This window comes from Spea bombifrons, chromosome 1 (assembly GCF_027358695.1).
Source record: "Spea bombifrons isolate aSpeBom1 chromosome 1, aSpeBom1.2.pri, whole genome shotgun sequence".
NCBI lineage: Eukaryota > Metazoa > Chordata > Amphibia > Anura > Pelobatidae > Spea > Spea bombifrons.
Window position 1 is genome coordinate 69,466,889 of NC_071087.1, and position 17,317 is coordinate 69,484,205.

Here is a 17,317-nt window from a genome sequence, read left to right on the forward strand (position 1 = left end):
TTAAATTCTCCGCATAAAAGAAGTTTTCTGTATGATTTGTTGATTCGAGATAACATTGATATTTGCTTTGCACAAGAAACCCATTGGATAAAAGGATCCCCCCTTCAATGGAAATATAAAAAGTTTTCATCTGTATATGTATCTAGTCTTGAGCATAAGAGGAAAAGAGGAGTTGCAATTATTATAAATGATAAAATCAAGTTCGATAAAATCCATTATGAGTGTGACTCAGAAGGAAGATATGGGATCCTTGTATGCAATGTGAATGATGTTACTTATACTTTTGTAAACATATATGCCCCGAACACTTCTATGGTTAAATATATTGAAAAGGTAATTGATAGAACATATGCTATTGCAAAAGGATATGTGATTATAGGGGGGGATATGAATTGTATCCAAGATGTCAAGCTGGATAAAACTATGAAACATGGGAACTATCCTGATGCTAAATTGAAATCTTTGGCCAAATCTTTTTCATTATGTATTGCAGGGAATAATTTATTTGATATGTGGAGGACAAATAATCCCTCGGTAAAAGATTTTACATTTTACTCTGCTGTACACCAATCTTATTCAAGAATAGATACCTTTTTGTCGGATAGCAAAACTTTAGAAATCTGTAATTCTGCTACCATTGGAGTTAGGACATGGTCGGACCATGCTCCAGTGACGATTGAAATTAAAAACAAGATAGAATTTAAATCTAGGTCCAATTGGAGACTTAATGAATCATTGCTATCATCTCCATCATTCCAAGAAAAATTGACCACTCTGGCCAAAGATTTCATAGCAATTAACGATAATGGGGAAATCTCCGATACAACTCTGTGGTGTGCGTTTAAATGCACGATGAGAGGTATCCTAATAAAACAAGGGGCTGTTATTAAAAAATAAATAGACAAAAAATAAATACACAATGCAATATATTGTGTATATATTTACTCACAAAGTCTATTGCACACCACTCCAAATTTCCCAAGCCTGGTGCTAGTAACCAGCAGTTTCCATATAAAGCACTTTCAAAAGATGGTCAGCACTCCAGGTTTTTAAATTAACAATTTCTCTTTATTTAAAGTCAAGTCGGCGTTTCAGTCATTGCTGACTTTCCTCAGGACCCCCTGACTTACCCCCCCCCATGCTCCAGACTCCTTGGTGTCTAGTAGGGGCAGCTGGTGAGCATCATAGAAGCCCCAATGGAAGTGCCGTCAGTAGCGGATGATGTCTCCGCGGACCACCTCCGCTGTGCTGGCCGACACTTCCGCCGGGGCTTCTATGGTGGAGCACCGGAAGATCACGTCACGTCAGTGCTCCATCATAGAAGCCCCTGGCGGAAGTGGAGGACAGTAGCAGAGGCTGTCTGCGCACATTGCACAGACACCCCCCACCGGCTGTCAGAGAGAAGGATCGGGGTCACCTGCAGCGGTGTGGGGGATCTGGATCTCAGTGTTATTATCCAGCCTCTATTTGAGGTCGGATTATAAGGGACCTCATGGTCTGAAAAAACCCTCATCTTATAATTAGACTTGGGCACCAGGGGGCTCTTCGTGTTCGTCTTCGTGCTCGTCTTCGGGAAAAAAAAAAATCTTCGTATTCCGCGAATATTCGCCTGCTCCTGTCTTCTCCTCTGCGAATATTCGTGGACATTGTTCGTGTTCGGTTTTTCTTCATTTTTTTTTCGGTTAAGGGGTTAACACGGGGTTAACGCGTACCGCAGCAGCTCTGGCGCCAGGAGTTTAAATGACCGTATGAGCAACTCTATTGGTCGTCAGCAGGGGGCTCGTCTGCCCCCTGCTGGTGTCCAATAGGGTTGCTCGTACAGACTTTTAAACTCCTGGTGCCGTAACTTGTCCGGCAGATACCATTGGTCTCCCTGTTCTATCATTTATTAACTGTGGGATCTGCCGGGTAAGTTACTGCATTAGGGTTTTAAAAGTCTGTACTTTTACAGACCCTATTTGTTGGTCGCTCGTACAGACTTTTAGGCTCCTGGTGCTGTAACTTGTCCTGCAGATCCCACTGGTCTCCCTGTTCTATCAGTTAAATGTCCGTACGAACGACCAATAAAGTCGCTTGTACGGACATTTAACTGATAGAACAGGGAGACCAGTGGGATCTGCCAGGTAAGTTGCAGTATTGGGGTTTTAAAAGTTGGTCGCTCGTACAGACTTTTAGGCTCCTGGTGCACTTGTTGGCCGTGTGAGTGGGCCTATTGGTTGCTTGCACGGCCCTTTAACCTATGGATTATGGAAATCCATAGGTTCGCTGTCAGGGGTTACAAAGGCCATGCGAGTGAGCCTATTGGTCATCTGCAGGGTCTTCCTCTGGCATCAACCAATTGGTTGATGGCAGAGGAGGTCCCTGTAGGCGACCAATAGGCTCATTCGCACTGCCATGTAACCCGTGACGGCGAACCTGCGGATTTCCACTTCCGTGAACTGCCGCGATGCCGCGATGCCAAGGTAAGTTAGAAGGGGAAGGGATCGGGGAGAGTGGTAGACGAAGGCGAAGACAATCACGAAGATCTTCGTGGTGTGTGTCTTCGTCTTCGCCTACGTTTTACCGCCGCTGTCTTCTCTTCAGCGTGTCTTCGGAACGAACACGGAAACGCACTCTTCGTGTTCATGTTCGCAGAAGACGAATGCACAAGTCTACTTATAATCGATTCAAATAATCGATAATGAATATTGTTGGCAACAATTTTCATTATCAATTAATATTGATTAGTTGTTGCAGCCCTAATATATATTATGTACAGAGATCAGTTCCTGAGAGCAGAGCTCAGTTACTAGAAGTAAGGTGAAAACTGAGCAACAGTGCTGCATCAGGAAATCATGGTGCAGTTGCAGTGATAGCAATGGTATGTGCATTGTTAATTAGTTTCAAAATGGCTGGCATACTATCAGACCATATAAATTCCCTGACACCTATTGAATGATATAAGTAGAAATGACACATTCAAATTGGTTTAAAAATTGGGGAAACTGGTTAATACAGTTAGGGAATTTTAACATATATAGGCACATGGCTATCCTAAATACAAGCACCATGGACCTGTAAGTTCCGGATATAATGAGCAGACTAGATTGGCAAAATGGTTCTGTTGTCAAATCCAATGTTTCTATGAATATTAAATAAAACTAAAATAAATAATAAGAAATGGATGGATTGAAAGGGAGAAGACTTATCTACACTGTTTTTTATAGTACTTTGCAATTTATATGGCTACGCAATCAAATTTTCTCAGAATTACTGTGCTAAAAAGCTAGAATCTTTATTAAATATCTGTTTAACATGCATAAGATGGCAAATACTCACAAGGATGTTGGGTACTGGACAGTCCCTTTTAGCTAGTCTGAAAGCAAGATAGGAAACTTGGTAGATGTCAGGTCTTTCTTCTTGATTGGGTTCCAGCATGTACCCTGTAAAGGTTTACAAGAAGCCAGACAATTCAGATTCTGTTTTGAGTGTTTTCTAGTTACAATCTACACCATTTTAACCAACAAAAAGAACTGTGGAAAGATGAAGCCCACAAAACTTTCTATATGACTACTATTGTGACTAAAAACCTACATAAGTCCTATTGGTTTACATCACTAACTCGATAAAATACAACCGCACCTTCTGAAAAGCATGGAGTAAATATAACCCAACACAAAACAATTCAATACAGATACCAGCTTCTTAGATCTTTTTAGAATGCACACTAACACAATTCCAACCTACATTACTGTGAAAAAGTATTTGCCCCTTCCCAATTTCTTCTATTTTTGCATATTTTTCGTACAGCTCATCAAACTAATTTTAATATTAGACAAAGATAACCCAGGTAAACACAAAAAGCATTTTTTAAACGACAACTTCATGTATAAAAGGAAAACCTACCTACCCCCAATAGTCACTAAATCTACCAATTAACCACATGAAATGAATAATTGGCACTCTCTGGCATGATAACTGGCAGTGCTATTGAATCTAACCAGCAATTAAATAGAACATGTCTTGCAAAGTGAAGATGGCTGAAAGGTCTCAAAAAAGCCAGGATCCAAAGAAATCCGAGAACAGATAAGAAACAGTCATTAACATCTATCAGTCTAGAAAGGGTTCCAAAGCCATTTCTAAGGCTCTGGGATTTCAGCCATTGTTTACAAACATCTGATTATAGTTGTTGCCGCCAAGGGTAGCACAAACAGCTATGGGGGCAATTACTTTTTCACATGGGGATATAGGTTTTGATTAACTCTTTACCTTTAATAAATTAACCTATAATTTAAAGGCTGCATTTTGTGTTTAATCACTTTGTCTTATACTATTATATATAATTTATATATTATTATTAATTAGTTGGTGTGACAGGTTTTATAGAAAAAGAGGAGACATAGTAAATTTCTATAATGTAGGCAACAAGATACACCTAGGACTAATTAGTCATTCAGGGATGTGGCCAGGTGGTATAAAAGATAGCTCTCAGACCAATTAGTCAGATAAAGAGAGTGTGGCCTGAGACGAGGTTACTGAACTGAGCTAGAGAGACCAGGTTTACCAAAACACTGATATTGCGATGTGTATCTTGTTTTCAGGTGCCTGGATTAGCTGCGTACCCATGAGTAGTTAGAGATATAGGTGGGCAAAGTACATAGCCCAATCAGGAGATCATTCTTTGTTTGTTTTTGTGTATTTTAAACAACCAGTGTATGTGGTATTCCAAATTTATGATATGTACAAAACAAAGATGTATTCTTTCTAATCCTGTTCAAGGGTGCCTACAACCCTCAAAATACACACCAGACGCATACAAACCTCAAAGTATACATTTACTTTATTAGAGCACTGTACCACTCTATCAGATTGTTATATACTTTTTTTTTAAATTTGGGAATTTTGTTTTCTCAATAACCACATCTAAATCTGTAAGCCTAAATGTATATTTTCATATAAATGAATAATTAATCTTACTCTACCTGAGTTACAGAAACTAAAGCAGACCTAAAATGTTACTATTACTAAAAAAGTATAAAAGAAAATAAAAATATTTTGTCTGCCTGGGGACTGAGAAGTGTAGGCACAAACAGGATCATAAAACAACAATAATAAAATACATTCCAGATAATCTTTGGCAGGCTTTTTATGTACAAATGTTTATGAGTCTTAAAATAACCATTTGTCATAAATTGGTCACGGAAAAAGAATAAAAGTTTATTTTTTTTAACTTACTTATCAAACAGTGAAGTTTGTGGTCAAAACGTGAATTATCAGGGATGGTGAAACTTCCATCACAAATAGCGACCTGGCTCTCCCCAAATGGGAGACTAAAGAAACACAGCTTGTATAGTAAACAGCCAAGTGCCTAAAAATAAAAAAAATAACATATTTATAAGCTTGCACCATTTTATTGCATCTCAGAGTGAAAATACATGTATAGCACAGAAAGAGGTGTGGGGTGAGAGAGACAATAAGGGGAGAGACTATGTAAAAACAGCATTGCTCTTTATTCATAAAAGTGTAAAATGTCCAAAGCACTTAGAAATTTAGGCTGAGATATGCAGATAGATGTAAATGTATGTAACTCTTTAATTCCAAATAGGTTAGGAATATTGACCCAGCAGACCAATTATGGCTCTGGAAAAACTGCTCAAATTAGCGATCACAACCTGCTTTTCTCTAACACATACAGTCTTCACAGTAATATCTGACAACAGATGAAGTCTGCCAGCAGATTCCCTCCAATACACACAAGCATAACCCTTAGTTCCTTATACTGGGTTTTCCACACAGCCAAGATTGGTAGGACATGCTCTTATAAAACAGAATTCACATTGCAATGATTGTCCATAATATACAGACATGCAGTCATAGAAAAGGATTGGGAATTTAAAAAAGGCACACACCATTTGAAACAAGGTTATTTTTTTAATTTTTTTTTAAACTTCTTTATTACACAGAGAAGACAAAGCATACAGCATAAAAATAATGTTACATATAGACATGGTGACAGACTAGATGCATACAGGTACAAGTAATGCACAATTCCAAAAACACATACAGTGGAGGTAAAAACACTTCCTCAATCACAGAACACCGGGCCACAACACAGATACGTCCTGTCCCGCAACGAGATCAGAACCTTGGTATGGGGCGAATACCTTTGAGGACCTGAAGACAATACCACTCCGTGGTATTGAACGTTTGAAACAGTGACAACCTGGTGGCGTTATCTAGTGTAGCGATAAATGGGGACCAGCGATTGAAAAGATATTTGACCTTGCTCTCCTTATGAAGGACAGCCTCAAGCCAGTCCATATGAAACAAAAATTGCAGTCGCGACAGAACCAAAGGAAGCAACGGAGGTTGAGGATCAATCCATTGGGACAATATTGCCTGTTTTGCCACTGCGGAAAGTATGAGCAAGAGAAATTTAGTCCTCGCTACAGGTGGGGGAATGTGGTCAGGGAATATGCCAAGAATAGCCCATTCAACAGATATTACAAAACGAATGCCCAGAGTGTCGTTGATGTATGTTTGTAGGGCATCCCAAAATGGGGCAATAGAGCTGCAAGACCACAAGCCATGCAGAAGATCGGCCTCAGGTAATTGGCATTTTAAGCATCGGGAGTGATCTGCTAAGCCCATTAAAAACCGAAGTTTAGGGGTGACATACGCTCTATGCACAATCTTGAGGAACATTTCACTATAGTCCCTAGAAACCAGGACTTTAGAATTGAACATATACGCTCGAAGAATCTGGTTCGAAGTTAGATTTGGAAAATCAGCCCTCCAGGAGGGAAGACCTGCGCCGTGGGACTCCCAGTCGATGACAGGCCTGATCAGACTATAGATTGTTGACATCTTGAGCATTATGACGGGGGACAACACCGTTACCTGGTCTAAGGGACTGTTAGAATTAGCCCCAGAGAGATAAGGAAGCAGGGTATTAACATAATGACGAATTTGAAAGTAGTGAATAGGGTGAACGTTAACAGTAGGGAATTTAGACTGGTGCTGCAAAAATGACAACAATTTACCCCCACGTGGGTCCAGAAAATCGCCAACGGTGCGACCCCCCACCCGGGCCAGACGTCGAAAGACAACATCCTCCCTCCCATGCTGGAAGTGCGGGTTACGGATCAATGGCAGGAATTTAGAGTAGTGGACCTCCAGGCCCAGGCGCCGTCTAACACGCCCCCAAGCCTTTACAGTGTGATACAGTAATGGGTTGGAGACAAGCTCTGGGGGTAGGTCAGCTTTAGATAGATGCAGGAGAGAGGCCAAAGAAATGGTAGGAGACAGGCATTGCTCCAGGGACACATTGGTGAATTTAGACCCGCCCCGCAACCAATCAGCCGCAAAACGATAGTTAAATGCCAGATTATAGTCCGATAGATTAGGCAGATTCACCCCTCCATTGCGAGCAGGCTGTTGGAGTTTAACCAGTGAAATTCTAGCCTTTTTATTGCACCACAGGAATTTATGCAGTAGTGCATTATGATGTTGGATATCTTTTCTTCTTAAGGTATGAGGCAACATATGGATCGGATATAAAAGTTTGGGGAAAAAGGCCATTCTGTACAAGTGGCATCTTCCCAAGAAGGAGAGGTTAAATTTGGACCAGGTTTTGAAAGAATCCTCCATTTGACGCAACAGAGGAGAAAAGTTTAGTTTATAAAGGTGTGCCAAAATTGTAGGGATAATGAGACCCAAATATTTCAAAGAGGGAAGTTGGGTCCAATTGAAGGGGAACGTCCCTCCCCAGCCACGTTTAGCCTGAGGAAAAATGGGAAGCGCCTCTGTTTTGAGCTTATTTATGAGAAATCCTGAGGCTTTATGAAAACAATCAAATAGATTAAGAAGGAATGGCATTGCCGCTTTAGGGTTGGAAAGATATAATAGAAGATCGTCAGCAAAGGCTGCGATTTTGAGCTCAACCTCACCTATTCGGATTCCCTCAAGCTCGACGGAACGCTCAACAACACGTATGAGGGGCTCGAGTGCTAGGTTAAAAAGAAGAGGGGACAGAGGACAGCCCTGACGAGTACCCCTGCCTAGAGAAAACCAGTGGGAATTCACATTATTCACTGTAACTTGAGCCATAGGCAAATGATACAGTGCTCGAAACATCTGTATAAAGGGTAAACCAAAATGATGGAATTTAAAGAAACTAACAAGATAAGGCCAGGAAATTCTGTCAAAAGCCTTATCAGCGTCACAACTAATTACGATAGAGGCTTTACTATTTGTAAGTTTAGCAGTAAAGATTGCCGAAATAAGGCCTCTAATATTTCGTGTAGAGTGGCGACCCTTAACAAAACCCGTTTGAGAGGGGGAGGTAAGCTTCAGGTTGTAGTCGAGAAGCCATGATTTTGGCATATATTTTAAGATCCTGGTTTAGCAGGGAGATAGGGTGATAAGAGGAGAGCAGGGCAGGGTCCCTGTTGGGTTTCGAAATAACTATAATGCGGGAAGCCATAAATTCCTTCGGGGGTATCTTTCCTTGTAGAAATCCATTAAAAACATCAGTAAGATGTGTCGGTAAGTAAGTAGAGAGTAATTTATAATATTTGGCTCCCAGACCATCTCGTCCCGGGGATTTACCGATAGGAAGGGATTTTATGGCAGCAGCAATTTCGGAGGGGGTAAACGGTTTAACCAAACGTTCACGGTCGTCAGGCGTCAATTTAGGAATATCAGCCTGCCGAAACAGGTAAAGCATCATTCTAAGGAATAGAAATCCTCAAAATAGTCAGCAAAGAGTTGTGTGATTTTATCGGGTTCAGTCACGACCGCCTGAGAACTGTCACGAAGCTGAGTTACACTATGATATTTGGATTTAGAGTGGCGGATAAGGTTGCCCAAAAGCTTACCGGGTCTATTGCCCCAGCGAAAAAAGGCGTTGCGCGTGTAATTATAGGAAAGCTGTGCCTTCTCAGTAACCCAGGCATCATAGAGAGATTTAACCTCTTTATATGTTTTAAGGGTAGCAGGACTAGAATGAGTTTTATGAGCAACATACGCCTTAGAGAGATCCTCCGTAAGTCGGATAAGTTTAGCATCGGCCTCTCTCCTGCGTCCCACCACATATGCAATGATGTGGCCCCGTAGAACTGGTTTGGAAGCACCCCAGAATAAGTCAGGGTCGTCCAGATGGACATGGTTATCATCAGCATAGTCATTCCATTTGGCAATCAGGAATTGCTTAAACGCTTCCGAAGTATATAGGTAGCTAGGAAACCTCCAATTACGGGACATCTGATATGGGGAATTTAAAGAGACCTCTATCCAAATGGGAGCATCGTCAGAAATCACTATCTGGCCTATGTGGGCATCCCTCAACCTATGAAGAAATAATTCAGGAAGGAACAGGTAGTCCAGCCTGGAAAACGAGTTATGGGGATGAGAGTAAAACGTGTATTTATCCGTTGGATTAAGAAACCGCCAAGCATCCCGCAAACGGAGGTGATCCAGCATGGGTAGGGAGGAGAGTCCGAGAGGGCGGGAGGAAGAACCAGAGACTAAGTTAAAATCACCCCCAAAATAACGTTAGGGGTCGAAATCTCTAGCAATAACGAATAGACTTTGGCCAAAAAAGCGGACTGGCCAGAATTTGGAGCGTATAAATTGACAAAAGTAAAAGACTCATTAAACAATTTGACTGTGAGAACAATGTATCGCCCTTCTGGGTCAGCAATCTCTGATTCGACAATGAAAGGCAACTTTTTGAAAAGTAAGATAGTGGCACCTCTAGATTTCTTGGTGTACATAGCGGAGTAACAAGCGCGCAGCCACGGCGCCTTTAGCGTGTTTTTTACAGGGTCACACCAATGGGTTTCCTGGAGATAAATAACATCCGGGCGCAAACGTTTGAGATAGGTGAGAACGTTTTTTACGCTTGACAGGGGTGTTTAAACCTACATTCCACGATACAATACGCAAGGAAGATGGCGCATTACACCTATTATCGGGTTGCATCATAGCTATTATGGCAACAGAGCCAGGTTTTCACCCGATGCCCCGCGGAGGAAGAGATAAAACATAGAATAAGCCGGAACAGGTCGGTCTAGGGAGGTCCCAGCCAGCCCCCCCAAACACCCTACAGACGAGGCATAATAGGAGGCAGGAAGCTGACCAATGCGATGCACTCGTTCAATGACCAATGCACCCTGAGGAAACACCAGGCCCAAGGACTGGGGAAGCCAGGTTGTAACTAGGTCGTGTAACGCTGTGCCCTTAACCTCCTCAGGCAGGCCAACTAGGCGCAGGTTGTTGCGTCTGCTACGATTTTAAAGATCATCAATACGCTCCTGCAGTGATGAGATTAGTAGATCTTGCGAACGGAGGGATGCAGCCATGGAGACGTTCTCATCTTCCACATCAGAGACTCTGGATTCTAGAGTAGTAATCCTCTGGCCCTGAGAGACCAATTCAGCAAGAACGCTATTGATAGAATCAGACAATTTGTCAAGCTTGGCGTCCAAGAGCGGGGATATAACTGCAACAAGGTCTTGAGCCGTCAGCGGATCTTTTAAGGAAGCACCGGACACAGGTTGCCCCTCTGCTGCAACAGCGTTTGACCCAAGGGAAGGTGGAGGCCTAAGGGTCGCCGTGGATTTATCTCTGGTCTTGCTTTGTCGGGTGGATGTTTTAGGCGGCGGATCCATGTATTTTTCCATGTGTAGACAAGAAGCCGGGAGGAACTCCCCCCCAAGAGAAGAAGAGAAGAGGGTAACAAAAGAAAGAAAAGTAACACAGGGGTAGACACAGAGCGTATAGCCGGGTCACAAATCTCTTGATAACAGAAAATAGCAGAGCATATATGAACACAGATCAATATACCATGGAAACAGTGAGCTCTGCAACCCCAAATCAAAGAAAGGATAACACAACCCCCAGAAACCCCTACCCCGCCACCCCACCTAACTAGAACCCAACCTATCCCCGGTCTAAATAAATGAGGAAAATGTCAGTAAGACAAAGCAGGTGTCGCTACAGGGGGGCAAGGTTAATCCTTGACCCCCCCCCGTTGCCCCCCTGCCGAATTTGGAATAAAGTTGCAATGCGACTTTAAATCCCGTCTTTTTTTTTATTTTATTTTTTAATGCGGAGGAGAGAGAGGGTGCGGCCCACGTAAGATCGGCAGCCAGGGCAACCGATCTTACGCGGGCCGCACCTCGAGCCCTGCTACTTACCTGTGGGAGGGCCTTCTGTACTGCACAGAGGAAGCGGAACCTAGCAGAGTTCACGTGACATCACATGACTCTGCTCCAGTCCTGCTTCCTCTGTGCAGTACCAGAGAACGCAGAGGGAGGCCGCGCCCTCTGCTGAAGTCTGTGAGCGGCATCGAGGAGCTGCAGTGCAGGTAAGGGGGTGGGGTGTTTGAATCCGTATGCATGATTGAGGGAATTAATCTGTGAATGAATGAGTATATGAATGAATTAGTGTGTGTGTGTGATAGCATGGATGTGTAAGTGCTGGAACCTAGGCATCATGGGACTGTGATTGCTGTTAGCAATCACACTCCTATCATGCCAAGTCAGCCAGTACATGCTGAAACCTAGCTAGCTGCCCCCCTTGTGTATTGATGCTGCCAGCAGTATGGGGTCATCACTTACAGCCACCCTGTACCAGCATGTACTGGCTGACCTGGCATGATAGGAGTGTGATTGCTAACAGCAATCACAGCAAGCACAGTCCCATCATGCCTAGGTATCAGCATTTACTGGTTGTCTGCGTATGATAGGAGTGTGATTGCTGTGTGGGCAGTGTGGATGCCAGGGCTGGCTTTGGGGTGTGCAACCTGTGATCTATGCCTGTAATTTAGGGGGTTTTAAATATACCTTTTAATGGCGTGTTTGTATGTGAATTCCAATTGATCTATACCTGCAAAGCTGGGTTTTTGCGTTATTCTGTAGATAACGCATTATGTCTTATTCAGTTGATTAATACCTGCAATGTATTTATTTGATCTATACCTGCAATGATACATTTCATATACTATTGTATACCTGCAAATACAGGATTTGAATGTCTGATTCTGTTTATTTGATATATACCTTCAGTGCTGAGATCACAAGTGAATTTCAGTTGATCTATACATGCAAAGCTTGGTTTGTGTGTTAATGTGTTGATCTATACCTGCTATCGGCAACTGGGGCAAATATTAATATATATGGGCAGCAGGGGCATCAATACACAAGGGGCAAAAACACTAAGGGGGGTATAAACGACAATGCAGTGTGAAAAATCCATCCTGATGTAGACGTCTGTGACGTAGATTGTGTCCTGCTGTTTGTGTGTTTTTAGTTATCAGTGTAGCAGAGCCTGTCCTTGGGTGTGTGTGTGTGTAGGTGTTGGTGTGGCAGAGCCTGTCCTGGTGTGTGTTTGGGTGTTGGTGTGGCAGAGCCTGTCCTGGTGTGTGTGTTCAGTTGTCAGTGTGGCAGAGCCTGTCCTGGTGTGTGTGTCTGGGTGTTGGTGTGATAGAGCCTGTGTTGGTGTGTGTGTTTGGTCATCTGTTTCCTGGCACTTAACTTACAGTAGGAATTATTTAATTTATATTTATCCAGAGATAAAATGCCCTCCTGAAGTTGTAGTGACTTCAGGGGACAAAACATTCAAGGCCCTGAAATCATTTAGTGGAAAATTATTTATTGTTTTATAATATTTATTTCAAGGATTAGTCGCACTCAATTGTGGCTTCAGGCTTCCCATGTTGAATGATCAAGTATTATTTTAGCCAATTAACAAAAGTATAATTCCATAGCACATTACTTTTGGAAATTATGAATGCCCCCCCAGTTTGACTGTGGTATTTTGTGTGCCCCCCCCTATATATTGTTTCTAGAGTCGCCGCTGCCAAAGAAAGACAAACTTTTGAAGTTTATTATTATTATTATTATTATCCTTTATTTATATAGCGCCAACAGTTTACGCAGCGCTTAATACAATACATAAATTCAAGGGATATGACAAGAATTGACAGACTAAGACAAACCGATACATTTGGTGGAGAGAGCCCTGCTCGCAAGCTTACAATCTAGAGGGAAATGGGGTGACAAACATAAGGCACAGAGAAAGGGTGAGAGGTAGTGTGGTGGTTGTATCGATGACAAGGAAGTTCTAGCAGCTAAGATGGTATGCTTCTCTGAAGAAGTGGGTTTTTAGATGTTTCTTGAATGTCGGGAGGGAGGGTGAATGCTGAAGGTTCCTTGGGAGTAGATTCCAGAGATATGGGGCAGCTCGAGTGAAATCTTGTAGACGGGAAAAGGAAGAGGTGATGAGTGACGAGGAGAGCCTTAGCCCATGGGAGGAACGTAGGGATCGAGTAGGAGAGTATTTGCTAATTAGGTCAGAAATGTACGGAGGAGCAGTATTATGGATGGCCTTATATGTCAGTACCAGGATCTTAAATTTAATTCTAAAGGTAATTGGGAGCCAGTGGAGGGATTCACAGAGGGGGGAAGCAGAAGAGGAGCGACATGCAAGGAAGATGAGCCTAGCAGCGGCATTTAGGATAGACTGTAGAGGAGAGAGTCGAGACAGTGGAGTGCCAACCAGAAGAGTGTTGCAGTAGTCAAGACGGGAAATGATAAGGGAATGAACCAGGGTTTTTGTGGATTCTTGGGTGAGGAATGGGCGGATACGAGAGATGTTTTTTAGGTGCAAGCGGCAGGATCTGGCGAGGGACTGAATGTGAGGGATGAAGGAGAGGTTTGAGTCAAGGATGACCCCAAGGCATCGGGCCTGGTTAGTAGGCCAAACAATTCAACAGCAATAATAGAGGACTCAATGCCGATTTGGGTTTCCTGTCCCACTACACAGGTTTTACATACCCCCCCACCTGCTATATGTACTGTATTTTTAAGTGCACCATGTTCATCTATATTACCTGTATATATGACAACATGTGTAGACATATACATTTCCATCCCTATATTCATCACTGCATTCCTATTCCCTGTATGTGTGCACTAGCATTTTTTTTTCTTTCTATGTCAATTTATCTTTAGCAGTGCTAAAACCCCCCTAAAAATTCCCTACTCAGAACATTTATGACCCTCTGGAGGGACACATACATTTACAACATCTCACCCTCCCTTATCAGATCTGGGCTGTAAGCCTCCCTCCCCTGCCACACAACATTGAATTCTATGTGTCCTTTGGCTCAGAAATGTTTTAGACTTGAGAAAGGGAGAAGAGCTCCCGAAAGCTTGTCATTCCAAAATTCTGTTAGTCCAATAAAAAAGGTATCACAATATACTTATTCCATCTGTTATATATATATATACCTGCAAAACCCTGGGAGCCAGGAAGGAGTTTCTTGTTGCCATGGTAACATGGCGGCCGGGGTTTGTTTGAGCCTTGCCTTACACACTCTAACACCATACAGCAACAGACAAACACACACGTTAACACGATAGGCTCATGCATACACATGCTAACCTCATGCACTAATATACACACACTACGTGCTGATACACACTAATGCCCTACAGTAACACACACATCATACACTCATATACATGAAAACCACACTACTTCTAGTGCTATACATATATATATATGCATACACACTTAGTCTAACAGTACAGTTTACACTACTCTATTCTCTCTCACGTCCTCTAGCACTATACATATTCACACAACCATACACACTGACTCTGAAAAAGTGTGTATTAAATATAAGGAACTAAAACGGTTTGCTCAACACTTTAAACATTAGAAGCATAGACTAGTAACAATTCCCTGAATATATTCTCTCAGGAATACACTGCCATAACATTATGATGACCTGCCTAATATTGTGTAGGTCCCCCTTTTGCCACCAAAACAGGCATGGCATTGTGCTGTGGTATCTGGCACCAAAACATTAGCAGCAGGTCCTTTAAGTGTGGTAGGTGGCAAGGTGGGGCATCCATAGATGAATCCTGGTGCCATGTGTTCTCCAGGTAAGCGATGCACACATACCCGGCTATCCACAAGATTTAAAAAAAAAATTGTGATTCATCACACGAGACCACCTTCTACCACTGCTCCGTGGACCAGTTCTTATGCTCACGTGCCCATTTTAGGCGAGTCAGATTGCAGCCCCAAACTCAACAAACTGTGATGCACTGTGTGTTCTGACATCTTTCCAACTAGCATTAACATTTTCAGCAATTTGAGCTACAGTAGCTCATCTGTTGGATTTGAATACATGGGCAAGCCTTCGGCCCCCACATGCATCAATGAGCCTTGGCCGCCCATAACCCTGTCACTGGTTCATTCCTTTACCTTCAATTTTGATTGGTGGTGACCACTGCAGACCAAGAACTTCTTCTAACACATCAACTTTGAAGACAGAATGTTCATTTGCTACCTAATATATCTCACCCACTGACAGGTGCCATGACAACAAGATTATCATTGTTATTCACTTCACCTGTCAGTGGTCATAATGTTATGGCTGATCGGTATGTAGGACAGCAAGTTCTTGTCTTAAAAGGTATGATTACCTGTAAAAAACTAGCCTAACTGGTGTTGGCTTGAAGTAATCATCAATAACATTCTTATAGCAATAATAAGGAATTTAATGGAAGCTATGTTAAAGGATAAGATTGTTGAACATCTTAAATCACATGGGTTTCAAGAGCACAACATGGGTTTACTACAGGAAGATCATGCCAAGCTAATCTTATTGATTTTTTTTTTTATTGGGTGACTGAAATAATTGATCAAGGTGGTGCAGTAGCCATTGCCTATCTAGATTTCAGTAAGGCTTTTGACACTGTCCCACATACAAGACTTATCAATAATCTTTCGAGTTTAGATCACAATACTGTTGGGTGGATTAGGCAGTGGATGAGTGGCCAGTGGGGTACCGCAAGGATATGTACTTGGACCTATTCGCTTTAACATTTTATTAGAAATATTGCAGAAGATCTTGAGGGTGAGGTGTGTCTTTTTGCTGATGACACAAAGATTTGCAACAGGGTGAATGTTCCTGGAGGGATAAGCCAAATGGCAAATGATTTATGTAAACTCGAAAAATGATCAGAGCTGTGACAACTGTCATTTTAATATTGATAAATGCAAAATAGGCAGTGTATAGAATATTTGATACCACCCTAACCTTCAGATCTATCTGAATTATTCTTTTGAGCAGGTCCCGCCTCACCTGTTGTCTCTGTAAGTCAAATTGTTATGTTATTTACTACTCTGTATGATAGTAGATGTATAATGCTGTGTCCTGTCTGTGGAGGTAGCATGCAGACTATGTCAGACACCTTAGGGAGTAGTATAACATAATTATATTAAAAATATAAATTCCAGTCATTATGGCTGTAAAAGGAGTTAAAGTGATCTGACCTGACTAAACAACATTTGGCCAGTTGAATTTACATCCTCACAGAAAGGACAGGAGGAGAATTATTTAAGTGCAAATGTAGCCCCCACACACACACACATCAAAGGGAAGCTGTAAATCATTCATGTATTACATTGTCTGTACGGTCTGTTTGTAAATGTGTGATAGTGTTAGTATTGTCTTTTGATATTGTATCCATAGGATTGTATGTATTGTCTTTTGATTAGTTTATCCATAGAATTGTAAATTGTATGTTGTGTGATAGTATTGTCTTTTGATATTGTTAACCAATAGGAATGTTAATGGCATGTACCTTTGATCCCACCCTATAAGAACTCCCTGTATGTCCTTAGTTTTATTACAATCTTTCCATCCTTGCTGCAGTTAGTTACAATTTTTCCATCATTGTTGCAGTCACAACTTCATTCCCAATGTAACCCTGTGTGTGTTAGCCTTCATAGGCTTCATCATAGCATTAAACCCTCCATTTTCCTATCAAAGAAGCATTTTCCTGTGATTATTCGAGCAATGTGGATTTAAGCTATTTACCCCTAGACGAAGGTGTGTCGGCACCTGGAATCCCCTTTTCCCAAATATATCCCATTTCCGACACTGTCCACCCATTGTACAGAGCTATGGAATTTGATGGCGCTATATAAAACAATAAATAATTATTATTATTATTTTAGAGGGCTTAAAGCTAGGTAGACAATGCAATAGAGCATCAGGAGCAGGAAGGGAAAGTCTTCAGGAGCAGGAGACAAGGGTTGTAGTGGGATGTCCCTGGCCCTTACTGACACCTTCCTTATAGACAAAGCCAGATGCTAGATGGGTAGTCGCTCCAGAGTAAAGGTGTTACTATGGGGAAAAAGGGTCTCCCAAAAAAACGTACCACCAGTCATGACACAACACTTTATTGAGAATGGGCATATTCTGGGGAGGGGACATTAACAAACACAAGAAACAGGAAGGATTCAAATATTA

General features: G+C 42.0%; 2 protein-coding genes across 2 annotated transcripts in view; one reads left to right on the forward strand and one right to left on the reverse strand.

The window, feature by feature from the left end:
- BMP2K (BMP2 inducible kinase) overlaps positions 1–9,462 on the reverse strand; it is a 70,355-nt gene extending 60,893 nt beyond the window's left edge. Inside the window, 6 exon segments of the mRNA XM_053465903.1 lie at positions 3,319–3,422; positions 5,215–5,347; positions 6,262–6,389; positions 7,929–7,988; positions 8,590–8,711; positions 9,008–9,462. Coding sequence (XP_053321878.1) covers positions 3,319–3,422; positions 5,215–5,347; positions 6,262–6,389; positions 7,929–7,988; positions 8,590–8,711; positions 9,008–9,462 — 1,002 coding nt within the window.
- The window catches only part of PAQR3 (progestin and adipoQ receptor family member 3), a 288,454-nt gene that overhangs the window by 182,956 nt on the left and 88,181 nt on the right, over positions 1–17,317 (forward strand). The gene's annotated exons all lie outside the window — the stretch shown is intronic.